Source organism: Mustela erminea, chromosome 7, assembly GCF_009829155.1.
Source record: "Mustela erminea isolate mMusErm1 chromosome 7, mMusErm1.Pri, whole genome shotgun sequence".
NCBI classification, from domain to species: domain Eukaryota; kingdom Metazoa; phylum Chordata; class Mammalia; order Carnivora; family Mustelidae; genus Mustela; species Mustela erminea.
In genome coordinates, this window is record NC_045620.1 from 13,674,522 (window position 1) to 13,694,479 (window position 19,958).

At 48.2% G+C, this 19,958-nt stretch overlaps 1 protein-coding gene across 3 annotated transcripts in view; it reads left to right on the forward strand.

Moving 5' to 3' along the window:
• SLC13A3 (solute carrier family 13 member 3) overlaps positions 1 to 19,958 on the forward strand; it is a 69,082-nt gene that overhangs the window by 12,339 nt on the left and 36,785 nt on the right. For 2 of the 3 annotated variants that reach the window (XM_032350457.1, XM_032350459.1), the window contains exons 2-3: positions 13,907 to 14,172; positions 15,408 to 15,571. In XM_032350457.1, coding sequence (XP_032206348.1) covers positions 13,907 to 14,172; positions 15,408 to 15,571 — 430 coding nt within the window. Of the gene's footprint in view, positions 1 to 2,860; positions 3,118 to 13,906; positions 14,173 to 15,407; positions 15,572 to 19,958 lie in introns of those variants that run through there. The other variant, XM_032350458.1, reaches the window with a different exon arrangement.

Consider the following 19,958-nt stretch of genomic DNA (forward strand, 5'->3'; position numbering starts at 1 on the left):
GGTAGGAGGATGAGGTGGCCTCAGAGGTCTCCTGAGGAGAGCCCCCCGCCTCCACTTTTTCCTCTTATACCCCTTGAGTCATGAGCCCAGATGGACACAGGTGGCTCTTAACTGCTTCCTCAGGTATTTTCAGGCACGGGAGAAGGTAGGGAGGAGCCCTGGTAGGAAATCAGAGACCGGACTTCTGGGCTGCCTCCACTGTTTCCCTCTGGGTCACCCTGGGCTAGTTTCCAGTTTAACTTTCTATGTCTCAGTCTCCTCCTCCAGAAAATGGGCACCTGCCCCTCAGCTCTGCTGCCCCTCAAGACTGAGCAGACCCATAGGGGATGTGAGAGGGCTTGTAAAGTACTGTTCTGTGGAGGGTCCTTTCATTTTCTTTAATAGAACCTTCCAGAGCATGTGTGTGGAGCAAAAGTCACAATCTGTGTAGGGAGCTCCGCCCCGCACCCGCCCAGGTGAGCACTCAGTACGGGTTGGATGTTACGGTCATGGCTATCCTCATTGCTGAGCCCGGCCCAGGGCCCTGGGCTCAGACCACACAGTGGGAATCACACTTTATCCCTGGCTAGAAGCGTACACATGGACGAAAGAGCCGCAGACCCTCTCTGGGTCTGTTTTCTCCTTTCTCAATGGGGTCATGTGCTAAGCAGGTGCATTACCGCATGTCCGAGGTGTGTCTGGTCGCTGGCCGGGCGAGGCCCTCAGGAAAGGGTCACTTTATCCTTCCCATCCACCGCTCACACCAAGGCCACGTGACCTGGGACAAGTCCGTCGAGCTCTCTGAGCCTCGGCAGATGGGGGACAGCTGCAGTGCGGCCTCCTGGAGCTGTGGGTGGCGTTGAACCAGGGAATCCATGGGCAGCCACCTGGCCTGTCGCAGGGCTCCGTGCATATAGCCACGTTGAGTAGCTGTGGTGTCGCTCTGAGGCAATAAGGGAGCATTGATGGAGAGAGTGGGGGCGGGAGGGGAGAGCGGGGAGAGCGAGCCTACAGGCTTTCCCGGAAGGGCCGTGGCCACGTTCCCTTTGATCTCCCTCCCGGTTCTCGCAGGCCGGCATAACATGCCTCCTGGTGTGCTGGGGACCCAGCAGCTCAGAGGGATGCCTATCAGGCTGGAGCTCCCAGCTTGTTGGAGGGTAGCCCAGGATTTTCTGCTAGGACCGTGGCCTTCCCGGTAGCCCCGTGCCCCTGAGCGTCGGCTGGCTCTATTGGACACCCCCCCTTTTTTTTTTTTTTAAAGATTTGGTTTATTTGACAGACAGAGATCACAAGAAGGCAGAGATGCAGGCAGAGAGAGAGGGAGAAGCAGGCTCCCTGCTGAGCAGAGAGCCCGATGTAGGGCTCGATCCCAAGACCCTGGGATCATGACCTGAGCTAAAGGCAGAGGCTTTCACTGAGCCACCCAGGTGCCCCTGGACCCCCCCCCCCCTTTTTAAGTGAAGGTCTCATGCCCAGGTGCCTGTGGGCATCTCAGGTTCTCTCCCCTCTTGCTAGGCCAGGCCCTTTCCTGGGCCCTGTCGTGTGTGTGTGTGTGTGCCACACTCCCTTCCCTTTGGGGTCCATATCCGTGTGCCCCCTAGAATCACTGCCTTCATCCTTACATGGCAGACCTGAAGTACCTCACAGGTCCTCAGGACGAAATGTCCCATTTCAAAGGCCAAGAAAGTAAAAAGAAAAGCAAAGAGGGCATGGAAGCGTCTCGAAGCACAGAGCTTGTAGGTAGTGGGTAACGCTTCGTAAATCGCTGACTCCGCTGGGCATCGCTCCCGGCACTCTGGCTGCGTGAATGTACTTAATCCTTGTAGCAGTAACTCAGGGGTTGAAATTCTTGTCATCAGCATCAGCCCCATTTTCCAAATGAGACCGAGGTGTGGCGTTAAGTCACCCCCTCCGGGAAGCAGTGGAGGCAGGATTTGAACCCAGGCCCTCCAGCTCAGGATGCCAGCGGCATAACTCAGAGGGTCTTCTGGTTTTGGGGTCAGGCCCAGATTTCAGCCCCCGTGTCCTAGCTTCCTGGCCACTGCTCGTTCTGCTGATCCCAACCGCTTCTGCCTCCCGGGGACTGGCCGTCTTCCACATGTTGTCCCACCCTGGTGACAGTGACATCATTCCTCTCCTGTTATGGGTGAGAAAAGCGGGGTTCTGAGAGGGGAGGTGGTCTGCTTGAGGTATTTCCCACTAGCAGCAAGCGCCTGAGCCACGAAGCTTCTGGGCCTCGGTGGCTCCGGGGTTTCTGTTCGAGGCATAGGCGCTGGACTGGAGGTCATGAGAGAATACAGAGAGGTTTAAGGCACAGCTTCTGCCTGGCTAGTGTTCAGGGCTTCCCACAGTCAGCCCTGCACACCCCTGGTGGGGGGGGGGGCTTTCGTGGGCAGCTGGAGGGCACTGCCGTAGGCAGCTGGCCCCAGGCCTGCTCCCTGAAGGGCCGGCCAACCCCCTTTCTGCCTGGCATGGAGCCACCACCAGTGCCCGCTGAGAGCCTGGCCATGCCGCAGTGTCCCGACGAAAATGTCTGCTGTGACTCAGTGGGGAGATGGGGTAGAGGGGGGAAGGGGGCAGGGGAGGGGAGGACACAGTTCCTGCACAGGTCCTGCCCCTGGCCTCAGAGGACATTTGCTGAGTGAAGGGGGCAAGCAAGGGGGCAGTGGAAAAAAGTGGCCTTGTGTCTGTCTGGAAATCATTCCCCAGCTCAAAAATTAACCGCCTGACATGGCATTTTCTTCTTTCTCCCCCCTCATCTCTGTGCATTTTGTCTGCAGACTTTACTCCCTGTAGTAACAGACGAGCTAACCTGAGAAGCTGGAATTTCCTTGGTGGGAGGGATTATAAGCCTTCCTGTAAGAAATGCCTAGGTTAGAAATGCCTGTTAGAAATGCCTACTCATTGGCAGGAGTAGGTCAGGGTCAAGGACTGTGGTGACCAACCTGAGACCCCCGGTCCACATTCTTGCTCCCACCCAGGGCCAGGACTAGCGGAAGCCTGGAGAGGCAGCCAGGGAGCAGAGTTGAAGCTGGGCTCACTGTCAGCGAGGGGTACTTGCCTCACCCCTGTCCAGCCCTGCTCCCATCTCCTCTGCCTGGTAAAGCTCCAGGCACAACAGTCTTTCAATGAAACAAGGTAAGACAAGTCCTTACCTCTTACTCGCTGTGTGACCCCAGGCAAGCCACTTTCCTTCTCTGGACAACCGTTGTGTGAAGGGTTAGCATAGACTAGGGTTTCTATCGACATTAATGCTACTGGGAACAAATAATCTTTTGTCGTGGGGCCGTCCTGTGCACTGTGAGTGGTTTAGCAGCGTCCTGGCCCCTACCCACTAGACAACAGTAGTAGCCTTCCCATCATGACAACCCCAGGTGTCCCCAGACAAATGTCCTCCAGGGGACAAAATCACCCCCTGTGGAGAACCACTGGATTAAATGATCTCAGGTTCATTGTAGCTTTCGTATTTTGTTTTGTTTTGTTTTGTTTTTTAAAGAATTAAGAACAATCTTTTTGAAGCCTAACTTCCAGAAATTGAACTTGCATAAAACATAATGACAGCTCATAATTAATGGCGTATTCTCACATAACTCTCCCTGGGACCCTGGTTACCGCACATGAGAAACATCACTCTGCGAGGCAAGTGCTGTGATGATGTGCCTCCTGCAGATGAGGAAACCAAGGCCAAGGCCAGCTGAATACCGGGATCACACAGCCTGGGTGTGGAAGGATTGCATTTCTAATTCAGGGCTGCCTTGTTCTAGCACCCAGGCTACTGCTCCTGTGCGTGCAAAGACAGGCAAGCAAAAGGCAAGATAGCCCTTTCTGATACAAAATCCATAGGTGGAAGGCACTCGTGGTTTAAGTTGATGAGATCCAGACTTCTCTATTCCATTCACCTTTCTGAAGCAGTCTGAAAACAGCGACAGAGAGCAGCAACAGGAGAGGCACGTGCCATCCTGAGGAAAGATGCCAGACCACAACGCCTCCCCAGGGGTGTGCAGATGGCGCAGATGCTGGTGGTGGGGTTTGGACCACATGACATGAGACCAGGAGTGACACAAGCCTCTGCCATTCCTGGACTGGGCACAGACTCTCCCAAAGGATTTTTCTACTCTCTGAGCCCTTTGGAATGCTGGCCAAGCCCAAGGAGTGCGAGTCCCCGAGACACATGTGAAAATACTGAGTTTGGATGAGCTGGAGGAGGAGGCTCGAAGCCCCTTGGCCCAAAGCAGGTGTTCAGGTGGCAGGCAGAAGGGCAAGGAGGGATAATGACCCACTGTATGGTTGGACTGGTTCTTGGTCTCAGCCAAAGAGATGCAAAGCTCAAAGAGACACCAAAGCACCGTGATGTTCTTGTGTCTTCACACTTAGTCTCCATACTGAGCCCACTGGTTAGAGTGGAGACATAGTTCAGGGCAGTGCTGGTGAGACAGGGTTCTAGGAAAATCAGCCGTGCTGATGCTTAGACCTCTCTGCTGCCTCAACTTCCCCTCCTGTCCCTCTCCCTGCACTGGCCTTTCACAAAGAACTCGCCTGAGAAGGAAGGCCACTGTTCTGTGGTGAGGAGCCTGCATGGGACCTGTGAAAAGGCAGTATGAGAAATAAGAAGTCAGAGAACATCAACTACAAAGTAGACAAAGAATAAATACTGGAAGATCTGTGTTATCAACTAGGAGAAACTATTGGGCAGACATTTCTCTGTGAAATATGAAAAAAATTCAAGAAATGTTGGCCTTCCTAAAATAAATCTCAAGATGTGAAATAAAAGGGCCAAAGAAGAGACCGTGGAAAGCAGAAGGACATGAAAAAAACAAAAGCAAACAAACAAACAAAAAAACAGTGTTCTGGAAGCAGGTGGAAGAAACAAAGCTGCTCTATTAGAGAAGCCACATTAGAAGCAGCAAGATGGAGAAAGATAAAAAATATAATCAGAAAAAAAACATAAAATATAAAATAAAAACATAATCAGGGATGTTGTCTAGGACATGCAGTACAGGCTGACGGAGATAGAACAAAATGAGATGGGAAAGAAAGTAAGAAAGGATGAGGGGGAAATGATCAGCATGGATGGCAAAGGAGATCCAATTTCTGTATAATTGGTGTTGCTCAAGATGACATGAAGGAACAGAACAAATAGAACAGAAAACAGTACAGCTCTTCTTCCACTTCTGACAGGGTTACATCCCGACAAACCCAGGGTGAGTTGGAAATTTCGTGAGTCACCAGTGCATTTATGGCACCTATCCTACCGAACGTCACAGCTCAGCCTCACCGGCCTTAAGCAGCGCTTGGGACGCTCACATTAGCCAGCAGTGGGGCAGAGTCCTCTAGCGCAGTGTTGCGGTGGAAAGCAGAATGGTTGCACGGGGACACGATGGTTGCGTGTGCACGTGTGGTTGTGGGGCTGACAGCGAGTTGTGCCCGAGGCTGCTGCCCAGTATGGAGAGAGGGCATGAGAGGGCATCACACCGAATATCTCTAGCCTGGGAAAAGATCAAAATTCAAAATCCGAAGCACGGTTTCTGCCGTGTTGCTTTTGTGCCATTCTCATGGAGAAAAATCATTAAGTCAAACCATTGAAAGTTGGGGACTGTCTCCATTCAAATCTTTAATAGCAGAAGACTTCTTTGAAACTAAAGCAGAACATATGCAGATTTTCTCTCTCCCAGAAAAAAACTTACAGAGACCCATGAACACTGATATATATATATTTAGATATAGATATATAGATATAGATATAAATAGATAGAATGGTGGCGTTAATAGACTGGAGGGTTAAACAATCCGTAAGCGGATTACATATCCAAAAGCAGATATGGAGGCAAAAACTTCAGGTGAGCTATGAGAAGGAAGAAAGCAGGCTGATCTCAAATGTCTGCTCTATGACCATGAACTATCTAGTAATCCTTAGAGAAGGAAAGTGCAATCGCGGAGTTGTACAGATAGATTGCTTATATATTCAGAGAATGTCTTCATTAAGGAAAAAATATTGTATTTGTGGTTGAAATTTGGAAAGTAGGGCATAAAAATGAAGAAATCGATATGTATTCATAATCTCGCTCCCGCAACAGCCTGCCTGTCAAGTGCGTGTTCCAAGCGCTCTTGAGCACACTTGTTCTAATGGGGTCCTTGGTGAGGTATCATCCCAGGGTCACTGTGTTCTTTTCCTTTCTTTTTTTTTTTAAGAGATTTTAGTTATTTATTTGACAGAGAGAGAGAGAGACACACACAGTGGGAAAGGGAGCACAAGCATGGGGAGTGGGAGAAGGAGAAGCAGGCTTCCCGCCGAGCAGGGAGCCCAATGCGGGGCTTGATCCCAGGACCCTGGGATCATGACCTTAGCGGAAGGCAGAGGCTTAACAACTGAGCCACCCGGGTGCCCCTCATTCTCTTCTTCTCAGTTTGCAAGTGAACGGATCTCATGCTCAGAGGGTTCACTCAGTGGCCTGCCTTCAGATTCTGAAACAGAGCCACCACACCCCGACTTCTGGGCCCTTAAGCCAAATGAGCAGCTCCATCCACCAGAACATTCTGTGATGATGAAGTGTTGTACCTGCTCTATCCAGAGAGGGTAGACACTAGTCTCAAGGAGCTACTGAGCACTTGAAATGTGGCTCTCTTGACCGAGGACCTGGAATTCCAAATTTCATTCCATTTTAATGAATTTGCACATATATGGCCGTGTGTGACCGGGAGCTCTGTATGCGGACAGCCCAGTCCTGGAGATACCCTTGGCACTTTTTTCCTTCCCATTTCAGCATCGCTCAACCCCCTCCATATCAAGTTCATCCCAAATCTGGCCTCTGTGTCTACCTTGATAGGACCAGCAAGAGCTTCCGACATCTGTCTCCTTGGGCAGTAGCCTCCTTTAGGCTCATCCACTCCTGGAGGTTTCAGCCAAATGGTACTAGCTTCCAGTGGCAGAGGTGAGGGCCTGAGCAGCTGCGAGAAATTTCACTGGAAGCTGTGATTCCGTCGACCCTGGGTCCCCTCAGCAAGATCCCATCTCCTGAAGTGGAGCCTCGAGACAGAACCAAGTGGCAAAGAGGCAAATTGCTGACTCTGAGATGATCTAGAAAATGAGTCTCAGCAGGACGAGACACCTGCCCTGACCTCTAAACTCCAGAAGTTAAAATTCAAAGGAACAGGGCCCTGGGATCATGTGACTCCATGCTTCTACCCTAATCTGCCCTTGAGGGATCAAGGGAAGTCTCCATTTGCTGACAGGCAGACCGACCCTCCTCCACAGGGCCAGGTGGCTGGTCTGAGTTCGCCTAGGAGGCAGAGGTGAGGCAGATATGCTGGGGGTTGGGGTCAAATCGTGGGTCCCCCCCAACCCTGCCCCCTGGCCCACCATTTAAATGGTAACCAGGCCTCAGTGCAGGGAGATCTCAGCTCTCATGCTCTGTGTTGTCCTCAAGACATCACTGCCCCTCTGCAGACCTCAGTTTCTATACCTATAAAATAAGAATTTAAAAATGGAGCAAAGATTTAAATAGAGCATCCCACAAGCCCTAGTAATCTGTGAACAACCTGAATTAGATTCAGAATTGTGTATGTGTGAGCACTTTTCTGGACTTTTACACCGATTAAAACCATTTAGACTAAAGATCATAACCCAATGACCATGGGTTTGGTAGTGTTTGACGATATGGGTTTTTTGCTGACTACTTTCTTCTTAATGAGCGACTCTTCCAAAACTGTGAGATGTTCCAATAAAAGCACAGTGTCAAGATGCTTTTGAAAAATCAGAAATCAGGCATCATGGGGCTAATGTTCTCATGGCAACAACTAGAAGCTGAGCAGGAGTTGCTGTTCTTAGAGGGGCCAATACCCTCCCCTTGTTCGCCACAGTCCCCACTCCTCCCTATTGCATTCCTGTCTCGGAGGCCCAGTCCCAACTGTGATTTATTATCAAGCTTGGGCATTTCCCTGCTACTAAAATAATGGCACTGCCCAAAGTGCCAATCAGATGGGAGATAGCGATGTGATCTTTTTCTTCAGCCAACCCGCTTCACTCATTAAATGGTCCCCTGTACTTGAGTTTGTGCTGCCTGATTTACATCATGTATTTATTCATTCAACAAATATCCACTGAGGCCCTGGAGACAGAGGTGAACAAATAAAGACAAGGGTCATGTTTGTATGGAGCTTATGGTCTGGTAGGGGGAAGGAAATAATAAAGCAACAAACAAGAAATACTTGAGCTATTGAGAACTGCTTGACAAAAAACAAGGCCAGACAATGGAAATCAGACCACAATTGATCGCATGGTCAGATCACATGGTCAGGTCACTCCCCAAAGAGGCGACCTTTGAGATGAGAGCCAAACAGCAAGCAGGAGCCAGCTGGACCAAGATCAGGGTCGAGGGGCAGGCAGAGGGGACAGCAGGTGCAAAGGCCTGGAGGTGGGAACTGGCTCAGCCTGCTCGATCTCTGAGAGCCCGCCACTTAGTGTACATGGGCCCCAGTTCCTTGCCTCCAAGCCTCCCAAGAGACTTTAGATCTCTGGGGGTCAGTTCTGTTCTCAAGGCCTGGCAGGGTTGGGGGGTGAGGGGCAGTAATACTTATTAATTCCCCACCAGATGTCTGGCATCCAGCTGGCAGTTCTGGATCCATTTGCCCACAGGAAGCCCAGCCGGGGCAGGGAAGCTATTTGGGGTCACCTTGGCCCAGCTCCCATCCCTAACCAACCCAGCAAGGTAATGAAACACACTCTTGACCCACTTACTGGCAAAGTCCCCCTGCCAGCCAAGGATCAACTTCCCAATTACTGCCATTTCCCTCAGGTCACCTCCCCAGCTGACATGGGCCATACGTGGAGTTTTCCCTCCTCAAAGGACTGATGTTGACATCTTGGCAAGAACACCAAGGGAGGGAAGAGAGAGGGAGAGTGGAAGTGAGTAGAGGGAAGAGAGAGAGAACAGGGGAGGGAAGCAGAGGAAGAGGGAGAGTGAGAAAACAGGCTAAGGACTCAGAGCCTTTGAAAGTCAACCCTTTACAGCCAGAATTTATCAGTAACATCTTTCTCCCACCCCCATTATATATTGTGTCATACAAGGCACAAAAGGACTTACAGGGCATCACCCCCAAAGCAGAGGCATTTGAATGTTCACAGCAGCTTTAGTCATAATTGCTCCAAACTGGAAACAATCCAAATGTCCATCAGCAGGAGGAGGCACAGACAAATGGTGGTACAGTCACAGGAGGGAATACTACTCAGCACAAACAAAGAACGAACTGTAGATATACACAACCACATGCATGAATCTCGCAGGCATTGTCCCAAACAAAAAAGTACAAAAGTACATCCTGTATGATTCCATTTAAGTTCAAGGACAGGCAAAACAGATCTCTAGTGATGGAAATCATAACAATGTTTTAGAAGGGGCCTGAGATTTGACCTGGAAGGGGCAAAAGGGAACTTTCTGGGGTGATATTCTCTTTCTTGATTGGGATGTGACATTGGTGGTATATTTGTCAAACTCAAACCTTGTACTTATCAATGGATGCAACTGATTATATGTAAATTATAGCTCATAAAGCTAGTTTTTTGAAAGGTCATGTTTATTTTTCTCTCCTGCTGTTCCTCTAACATGTATTTAATGGGGGACATCCTTCCCCTATAACTTAGATGAAGTAGTGATAGTACCTGTCACTGGATGAGTTAATACACAAGAAACTGGTGGTTTGGTCTGTCATTGTGCCTGTATTTCTTTTGCATAGAGATGCGAGGCAGGAGAGACAAGGAAACTGGTTTTCCAGATGACTTTGCATGTCCCAGCAATGCTCAACCGTTATTCCTTTTGATGCCCTCATCAGGATAAGCCAGTCACAGGGTTACCCTGACCTCATGAATGAATTGGGAAGTATTCCCCCTTTCTCCGTTTTCTGAAAGAGCTTGTGTAGAATATGTATTATTTATTCCTTAAATGTTTGGTAGAATTACCATTGAAGTTAGCAAGCCTTAGAGGTTCTTTTTTTGCAGGATGGTTTTTGATGATTGATTCTATTTCTTCTTTTTTTTTTTTAAGATTTTATTTATTTATTTAAGAGAGAGACAGTGAGAGAGAGCATGAAAGGGAAGAAGGTCAGAGGGAGAAGCAGACTGCCCATGGAGCTGGGAGCCTGATGTGGGACTTGGTCCCAGGACTCCAGGAACATGACCTGAGCCGAAGACAGTTGCTTAGCCAACAGAGCCATCCAGGCACCCTGATACTTTAATAGATACTGAAATATTCAGCTTTTCTTTCTTTTTCTGATAGTTGAATAAGTTATGTTTTCCGAGGAGTTTTTCTATTTCCTCTAAGTCATCAAATTTATTGGTGTCAAGTTGTTTGTACAACCCCTTTACTGTCCTTTTGAAACTGTAAGATTAGATCAGTTTGCGAGGGTGGGACCCCATGATGGGAGTATAGCCTTTGGAGAAAGCAAGCTTTCCCCATGTATCCACTGAGGAAGGACCAGGTGGGAAGGACATAGTGAGAAGATGGGATTTGTAAGCTGGGAAGAGAGCTGTCACCAGAACCCAAATCTGCTGGTACCTTGATCTTCAATTTCCCAGCTTCTGGGATTATGGGGAGTAAATGTCTGTTGTTTCAACTACTAAGCCCACGGTTTTTGGTGATAGCAGCCTAAGCTAAGACAGACCTCTATCTTCTAAACCAGGATAACTGTTGGTCTGGCAGGTAGATGTGGCATATCTTCCTGAACCAGCAGCAAGATTTGGCAGAAAATAATTGTGTATTTTTAGAAGAAAGTTGCATTATGGAACATGATACACAAGCATGAGTAGAAGAATATCAAGTTTACAACAGAATGTGACCCAGATTCTTTGGGGGGCGTTGGGGGGATGTTTTGCATGGATGTTCTGTCTGGATGCTTGCAACAGGGTACTAGAGTGTGTATCCTAGCTCTCGAGATCTGATTATCAAGTTTTCATAAATTTTGCTAGCCAGTTGTAAACAGAGATGTTTAAAATGAAATTATACAAATGTTCAATATATTAAAACAAAGGTAATAGATACTCAAAGTTCACCAGTTGCTTATTATTTTATGACTATCTAGGATCTTGAGATTATCTGTATCTGCTCTATTTACATCAGTATGTATGGAGGAAATGCTGTGCAGGGGTGTGTACTGCCCATCTCGTGCCAACTCTGTGTTCAGTGATGCCACTTGATAGCTTGAAATCAACCACGTGGAGGTATTTACACCTAGTTGGCAAGGTTGGCAAACACTGAAAATCAGGGCTTAGCTTATTGTTTGGTTGCTTGTCTAGATTTTTTTTTTTTTTTTTTGAGATAAAGGGTTGAGGAAGGGAGGGAGAAAGACAATCTTAAGCAGGCTCCACATCCAGTGCGATCCTGATGTGGAACTCCGTCTTGCAACCCTGAGATCATAACCTGAGTCAAAATCAAGAGTTGGACACTTAACCGACTGAGCCACCCAGGAGCCCCTTGCTTGTTTAAATTTAAGAAAGTGATAAAAAATGTTAACAGTGCAGATTAAACATAAAATGTGTTGTGTCTACAGCAGTTACATTGTGAATAGCTCCCCAAAATGAAGGCGTATTTTTCCAGTATTTGAAAACTATCATTTGATTCAGTAAAGAAGTCGCTCACATCATTGGTGAACAAGTGAATTTCTGACATACTTTCCTTGCTTCCCTCTTGTCTTAGTCATTAATGTAAATAAAAATATAAACTGACATTCATAGTAAAACTAAATTCATTTGTCAATGGACATGAGTGATTTCTTAGCTAAACAAAATACTCATCAAGAATTTCTGCACACAGGGGCACTTGGGTGGCTCAGTCAGTTAAGAGGTTAAGCTTATCTTTGCCTTTGGCGCAGGTCACTTTCCGGGGTTCCTGGGATCAAGTTCCACATCGAGCTCCCTGCTCAGCAGGGAGCCTGCTTCTCCTTCTACCCCTCCCCCTGCTTTTGCTCTCCCTCTAACAAATAAATAAAATCTTAAAAAAAAAAAAAAGAATTTCTACACATACACACACACACACATACACATACACAGAGCTTTCCAGATGGTAAACATTCACCAACATACTCTGCTTGCGGGAGACTTGGTAGGCAGAGTCTGCGAGGGTCACTTGAGTTTGGGAAGAACTAGCCACAGAGGACTGTTCTATTATTGGCATGGTCAGATTTCCTGGCTAAAGGGCAGTGGCTACATCTCACTCATTTTCCTGGTCTCAACTCCCAGCCAGGTTGTTGAGAAAACAGGATGTGTTTTTGAGCTGCACAGATTGGTGTGGGTATATCCCACAGTCGCCCGGCTCTGTAACTGGCAACCTCATTCTTCCCCCTTCCTGAGACCAACACTTGGAATCCCTCCTGGTTGCTCTCTCTGCCTTACACGTCCCAACAGATCCTCGGCAAAGCCGTCAGGCTCTCCTTTGGAAATAGACCCTGAATTAGACCACCTCTCACTACCTCCACCACTCCCTTGGACCCTAGTCACTGGTAATCTCTGCTTAGATTGTTGCCAAAGTCATCGGTCCCCCGATCCTGCCCTTATCCCTCTGTTAAATGGATTAACTCTTCCTAGTGTCTGCATGTAGCTAATGCCTGACAGTGTAGCTGAGGGTGTGTTGTATTAGGACGGTGCTTGTTAGGATGGAATTCAGTTCAATGTCCTGCGCACACTGAGTAAAGTCAACCAAACCTACTAAAGTCAAATTCAAGGAACAGTCTGTGTCTCCTGGAACATGCAAGGTCATGGCCTTGAGAGAACATAAGAAAACAAGGTCAGGACAGTAAGTATTTTATTCTAACAGTGACCATATGATTAATAATAAGATGTTACTGATGATGGATCCAATGAAACACTGTTGTATCAGAAATGAAGGCATCATCATCGCTGTACTCTTGTTTCTAGAACATTTCCATCATCCCAAAACGTTCCCTTGAACTCCTTTGCAGCTCCTCTTCCCCAGCACACACACCTCCTGCTCGAGCCCTGGCAAACACTGAGCTGTTCTGTTCTGGATCTTTACATTGCATTGTCAATGTATCATAGGTTCTGGTATTCCGCTGGTGACAGCTGGGTGGGGTTCGATGAAGAGCGATGATTGACTTGTTCTGCACAGTCATTGTCTTGCATCTCAGCTGACTACTCCATAAAATGGGGACACTCACTCCTCTGGGATTTTGTGAGGATTACACAGTTTCCAGTATTTAATAGCCCCATACATACCACTTTTTATCATTAGTGTCTACACAGTGTGCACTCTGTGTTGAACATTGTGTTAAGTGCTGCACACAGATGTGGCAGCCGCTGCTGGTGGTCTCCCCGTGTCTCCATTGGCACTCATCATCCTACACCTGCCAGTAGTCTCCTGCTGAACCTCAGATGCTCAGCACCAGGATGTTGGCTCACTGTACTCGGGGCAGGCCAGAAGTTCGGGGGCGTTAATGCTCTCAGGAGCAGCCTTCAGCCAGTAATGGCCAAGAGTTGGCAGGTAAAAAGCTAGCTTCCTTGTTTCCCAGGAGATCAATTCTAGAGTCCCCCATCAGGATTGAGCCCCAACTGCCCACAAGGATATACTCATGAATACACTGTCTGTATTGGCTTCCTTCTGTTTTCCTTCTCAGCTGCCCTTCCAGAACTTTCTGCAATCCTCTATCAAGTAAACTATTTTCCATCTCATGCTCATCGCAGGGTCTACTTGTAAACCAAGGGCACATTTCATGTAGTCCTCAAACAGTCCTATTGCAGAGTCGAGCAAAATGCGGGTCAGACAGGTGAATGTCATCTCAAGGTCAAAGCTTTGGGCACTCACCCTTTCCCCAGCTTCCTTGTGGAACATGCCTTGAAGAGCGCTGCCCCAGGATCTCTTCTCCCACTGTCACCCAGAGCTCCACCGACCCTTCTGAGCTGCATCTACCCCCCCTCCTCCCACAGGAAGGCCGCTGCCTATTTGTCATCCTGCTAATGGCCATATATTGGTGCACTGAGGCCCTGCCCCTCTCGGTGACAGCCCTGCTGCCCATCATCCTCTTTCCCTTCTTCGGCATCCTGCCCTCCAACAAGGTCTGCCCCCAGTACTTCCTGGACACCAACTTCCTCTTCCTCAGCGGGCTGATCATGGCCAGCGCCATTGAGGAGTGGAACCTGCACCGAAGGATCGCCCTCAAGGTCCTCATGCTCGTTGGGGTCCAGCCAGCCAGGTAAGGCCAGGTCATGGGTCCAGCCCAAAGGTGAGGAGACAGAGGGGATGCATCTCTTGGAGCCCAAACTCACTCTTCCTGGTCCTGTCCCCCAGGCCCACAAGCTCATCATGTCCTGCCTTCCATTTACTCATTCTTTCCCTGGATATGTTGTGAGCCCCTTCTGTGTGCCAGACACAGTGCCAGCCTCTTGGACAGTTCTCAAAAGTGCATAAGAATCACCTGGGGAACCAGGTACAATTCTTATCCCAGGCCTAGTCCCCAGGGACTAGTGTCCAGTAGTTCTAGAGAGGGCCACTTCGCACGGTGACTCAGACTGCTGGGGCCAAACCCCACCTTTCCTGCTGGGAGAAATGACTTAACTTCTCTCTCTTTGCCTATAAAATGAAGCTGTTATAGTTTGGACCTGTAAAGTGCGAGAAATCCTGGTCGTTATTATTCTAGTTTGCTATTTAATATCCCAGGCGGGTGGGGAGTGGGTGGCAAGATGGCCCTGAAGAGATAGGGAGGCTGGGGCCATTCTTGCAGGGCCTCGGGCTCCCTGAGGATTTGAACTTTCATTCTAAGAGAATTAAGTGGCCTTTAAAATAGGGTTTCACTTAATCCTTTTAGAATGAAAGTTCAAATCCTCAGGGAGCCTGAGGCCCTGCAGAGGATTAAGTGGCCTTTAAAATAGGGTTTCACGGGGACGCCTGGGTCCCTTAGTTGGTTGGACAACTGCCTTCAGCTCAGGTCATGATCCCGGAGTCCTGGGATCAGGTCCCGCATCGGGCTCCCAGCTCCATGCAGAGTCTGCTTCTCCCTCTGACCTTCTCCTTGCTCATGCTCTCTCTCACTGTCTCTCTCTCAAATAAATAAATAAAATCTTTAAAAAAAAAATAGGGTTTCACTGTTCTTTACATCTCTCTTTTTTTTTTTTCTTTGCCATTTGTTGCCATCAAGGACTTGGGGTGGGGGGCAAGGGAGAGAAAATTTCAGGGTTGGGGTATCTTTGGACTATTTTACCTTGGGTACCTGTGGCCAGTTCCCTTAAATGTGTGGGATCTGTTTCCTTAGACCTGAAATAAGACCGGTGAGTGAATCTGGTCTCCGCTAGGTCACTGGCTTATCCTCTCTGGGCCTTAACTTTTTGTCTGTGAAACCAGTGGGCTGGATTCCCCAGGGGTGGCAAAGTGGGACCAGAGGACCTTCTGGGCCCCCATTCTGGATGCACCTCTAACTCCCCCTGTTCCCAGGCTCATTCTGGGGATGATGGTGACCACCTCCTTCTTGTCCATGTGGCTGAGCAACACAGCTTCCACCGCCATGATGCTGCCCATTGCCAGCGCCATCCTGAAAAGCCTCTTCAGCCAGAATGAGGCTGAGAAGGACCTCAACTGGCAGAGTGACGAGAGCTCAGGTAAGGCTGTGCAAAGGGACTGGGGCAGCCCCACCAATGTGGAGCAGTGGGAGCAGGACGTCCAAAGGATTCAGAGGAGGTGAAGGGAATATAAATTAGCATCTCCCATGTGCCTAGTGCTTAAATAATAATAGCTGAGAATTAGCTAAGTCAAATCTTGATACCTTGGTTTTTAAAAGATTTGCGTTTTTTGAGTGTTGACTATGTACTGAGTGATGAGTTCAACACTTTGCCTGCATTATCTCTTTGACCTCTCAGAACAGCCTTATGAAGTAGATATTATACTTTCACTGGATTTTAGAGCATTTGAAGAGATGTTCAATGTCACTAATACCAGAGAAAGGCAAATTGAAACGAGATTTACTTCAGTGAGCTTGGCAAAGATAAGAAAACTGGACAATGCCATATGTCGGCAGGCGTGGGGCCACGGGAACCCTTGTGTTCTGCCAGAGAGCGATGGGTCAGCCTTTCTTAAGGGAAATCTGCAAATATTTAATCAAATTAAATGTACGCATGCCCTAAAAAAAAAAAAAAAAAAAAAAAAAAAAAAAAAAAAAGGTACACATCCACTGTAATTCGGCAGTTTGGCTCCTGGATACAAATGCCAAAGGCATTCTGACAGAGGTCCACGAGGGGATGGATGTGAAAGTGTTCACATGTATTCTCTGTGGTGTGGTAAGTAGCTGCATGAGAGCCACCACCAGTCAAGGAGAAGGTCAAGTGTGCACTGTTGAGCACCGTGCTGCTTTAGGAGCAAAGAATTGGAGGAACATAGTTCTAGAAATGGGTCTCACAAAACATAGTCATGATTGGGGGAAAAAATCCAGAGTGAGATCTAGAAGACAATACCATGATGTGAACTCAAAATTCACGCAAGTGACCATTTTGCAAGAATGTAAGCCAACGAAAATCTACAGATTAAACGCATGAGTGTGGTTGCTCTGCGAAGGATGGGAGTGGGAATGGGCACCAAAGGGACTAAAGAAAGAAAGAAAGAAAACAAAAGAGGGGCCCCGTACAAGTACAACGACAATGTGCGATCAGCTGAAGGATTTGCTTCTCCCGAGCCTCGGAAACTGTTCTAAACCAAATAAAATACAACTAACGTGCTTGGATGACTAAGCAAGGGCTCAGAGAGGGGAAGTGACTTCCCCAAGTCACACAGCAGATGAGTGGCTGAGCCCAACTTTACAGCATGCTCTCGTACCCATGGAACTGGCTGCGTCCATGGAAATGTAGACAAAAGAAAGAGGGTCTGTCTGCAGGTGGCTTGAAAAGTAAGGGTTTGTTTTCCTTAAACATCAAGAAGGCAGAGAAAGGCATTCCAGGATTGATTCAGAGGCAAGAAGATAACAGGACTTTTCACTGGCATCTCTGTGATTCCCCAACTTTCCCTTGTGGTGGCAGAGCAGAGGCCACCACATTCTGTCTGCTTTAAAACGTCTTTTTATTTATATAAATGCATTTATGTATGTAGGTTTGAGAAAGAGTGAGTGTTCACACATGTGAACCGGAGGAGGGACAGAGAGACAGGGAGGCAGAGTGTCAAGCAGGCTCTACGTTCAACACGGAGCCCAAGTGGGACTCGATCTCATGACTCTGAGGATCACCACTTGAGCCAAAACCAAGAGTAGGAGACTTAACTGACTGAGCCACCCAGGCACCCCTATTTACATAAATGTATTTTAAAAGGAAGCTTTCAGTTGGTTCCTATGTGGGCAGAAATCTCTAGTTTATTCCCAATGTTGAGTCTTTCTTTGTCCTTTTAGTAACAGAACCCCCACATGGGCGCATGGCTTTGGCAAGGAAAAGCTGAATTTCCCTGCTTCCCTTGCAATTAGATGTGGTCCTGTGACGAGGTGTGGTCAGTGGTATATGAGTAGGAGTCGGACTGGTGTGTGCCGCTTCCGGGTCCTGCCCTTCCTGCTGCCCTCTATGTGGGAGCCAGAGATGCTACCTTGGAAGCCACATGTTGAGGGATAGATGGCAGATCTGCCCCCAGGAGCTCTGGATCATTTATCCCAAATAACACAACAAACATGCTTTATGAAACCATGGGCTTTGAATGCGAGTTCTGCTTTTTTGAATATGTGTTAAAATTAGCATATATGTTAAAAAAATCTAAATATCAATCCACATACCGTCTAAGTTACTCTTGCATATTGGGGTATGCGTATTTGCCTACCATGCAGTCAGGGATCTTGCTGATTTTATTTTCATATCAGTCCTGAAAGCTAGAAATGATGATAAGTACTTTACAGGTGAGGTTCAACGAGGGAAAGTGGTATCACCAGAATCATTTACATCATTGGTAAAGCAGCAGAGCCAGGACCTACGCAAGGCCAAAGTCTTTCACATGGGAGGGAAGAGATGTTCTTTTTTGGGGGGTGGGGGTGGGGAAGAGATGTTCTAAAGCCGGGGTCAGAAAACGGTTTCTGTAAGTGACCAGATGGGAAATATTTTAGACTTTGTTGGCCACACCATCACCTCTGCTCAAACTGTGCCCTTGCAGAGAGAAAGCACGCACAAGGAGTTGTAAGTAAGTGGGCACAGCTGTGGGCCTATGAGATGTAATTCATAGGTTCTGGAATTAAAATTGCATTTTTATATCATGAAGTATTCTGCCTCTACTGACCTTCTCCAGCCATGTGGCTCAGTGGGTTAAGCCGCTGCCTTCGGCTCAGGTCATGATCTCAGGGTCCTGGGATCGAGTCCCACATCGGGCTCTCTGCTCAGCGGGGAGCCTGCTTCCTCCTCTCTCTCTCTGCCTGCCTCTCTGCCTACTTGTGATCTCTCTCTGTCAAATAAATAAATAAAATCTTTAAAAAAAAAAAAAAACAAAAAACCATAAAAACCATTCTCGGTTGGGTGGCCGTAGGCCAGATTGAGCCCACAGGCCAGAGTTGGCTTTGGTTGTTTTCCGACTGTTTCCCCAGAGTCTTGGGGCTTCCAGAGAACCCAGTCACTGTCCCCCTGGAGCGGTGACAAGCCACGAAGAATCTGCGCCTTCTCCCATGTCTACCCCAGCTTCCCCACTTGCCCCGTTTTATCCACCCGGCTTCTGTGCGGTCATCACAGATGTTTGCTGGGCACGTCCTTCACACGGGCCTCGTCACAGGACCTTACATCCACAGGAGGAGACAGCATTGACCTCACTAAGAAGATTGGAAACTGAGGAAGAAATTAGAAAAGGAAAAAAAAAAAAAGAGGATCAAGTAGCCTCCAAGGTCACTCCAAGGTCACAGTTTGAAAATAGCGGCTCTGGTGTGTTGAATCTAGCCTGGCTGAATTCAGAGCCCAACTTTTAACCTCTGGGATTCTGTGTTGTACCTAAGAGTCTTTTTCAAAGAGTCTAGAGGCCAAAAAAAAAAAAAAAAAAAAGGAAAAAAAAGTTTGAAGCCATTTCCCTCATTATAAAGATGAAAAATCTGAGCCCAGGAAGAGGAGGGGACTTGGCTATGGTCACACTCAGTACTGGGCGCACAGTGAAGTCCAGGGTCTTCTCCCAAATGCTGCGGAGTGTCAGGAGGTAGGAGGGCCTGGGAAGTTGGGGCAGACACCTACTTTTGCAAGCAGCGGTATCAGAGAGCAGGGATTGATCAATGATCAGCCCTAAGACCTAAAAACAAGGCTAATCCCAGTGCAAAAGAGAGATGTGTCCTTGCATGCAGTCTCTGTGCTCCGTCCTGATGGGAGGACGTGAAGACAGGTGTGGGGAGAGTGGGGACTGTTAGTGGGGAGGCTCCTGAGGGCTCTGAGTCCATAAGGGACAGCCACTTCAACAGTGATGACAATGTGAGCTCTCAGTCCCGAAGACCCTCCGAATGCCAGGTGCAGTGCTCTATTTTTCACATCTGTCAGTTCATTTGATCTTCATAACGTGCTAGGAAGTAGGTGATCCCCATTTTACAGATGAGGACACTGAGGCTCTGGGAGGCAAAAGGATTTGCCCAAAGCAACGTGGTTAGTTGCTGAGCTCTGTCAGAGTCTAGAATCCAGGCTTGCAAGCACCATGCTAGAGCAGGACAGAGCCTGGGGCAGGGTAGGGCTCGTGGACAAGACCCAGACGGAGGTAGGGGAGGGCCCTCCAACTTGGAGAGCAGTCCTGATGTTTCCCTTCGGTCTCTTCACCCAGCGGGGCTCCCTGCACTGCCCAAGGGACCGAGGGGCCATGGGTGGTGGCTTCTCCAGCACCCCATGTGTGTTCTCGTTAAATCCTCCTACTGCAGCCCTGCAGGAGTGGCCTTGTCATTGTGCCCATTTTACAGAGGAGGAAACTGAGCCATGCAGGCGCCCCCTCCCCTCATTTTATGTACAAGGAAGCGGAGTTTCAGAACAGTGTCATAACTGATGCATTCACTCATTGATTCATTAATTCCACATGTTG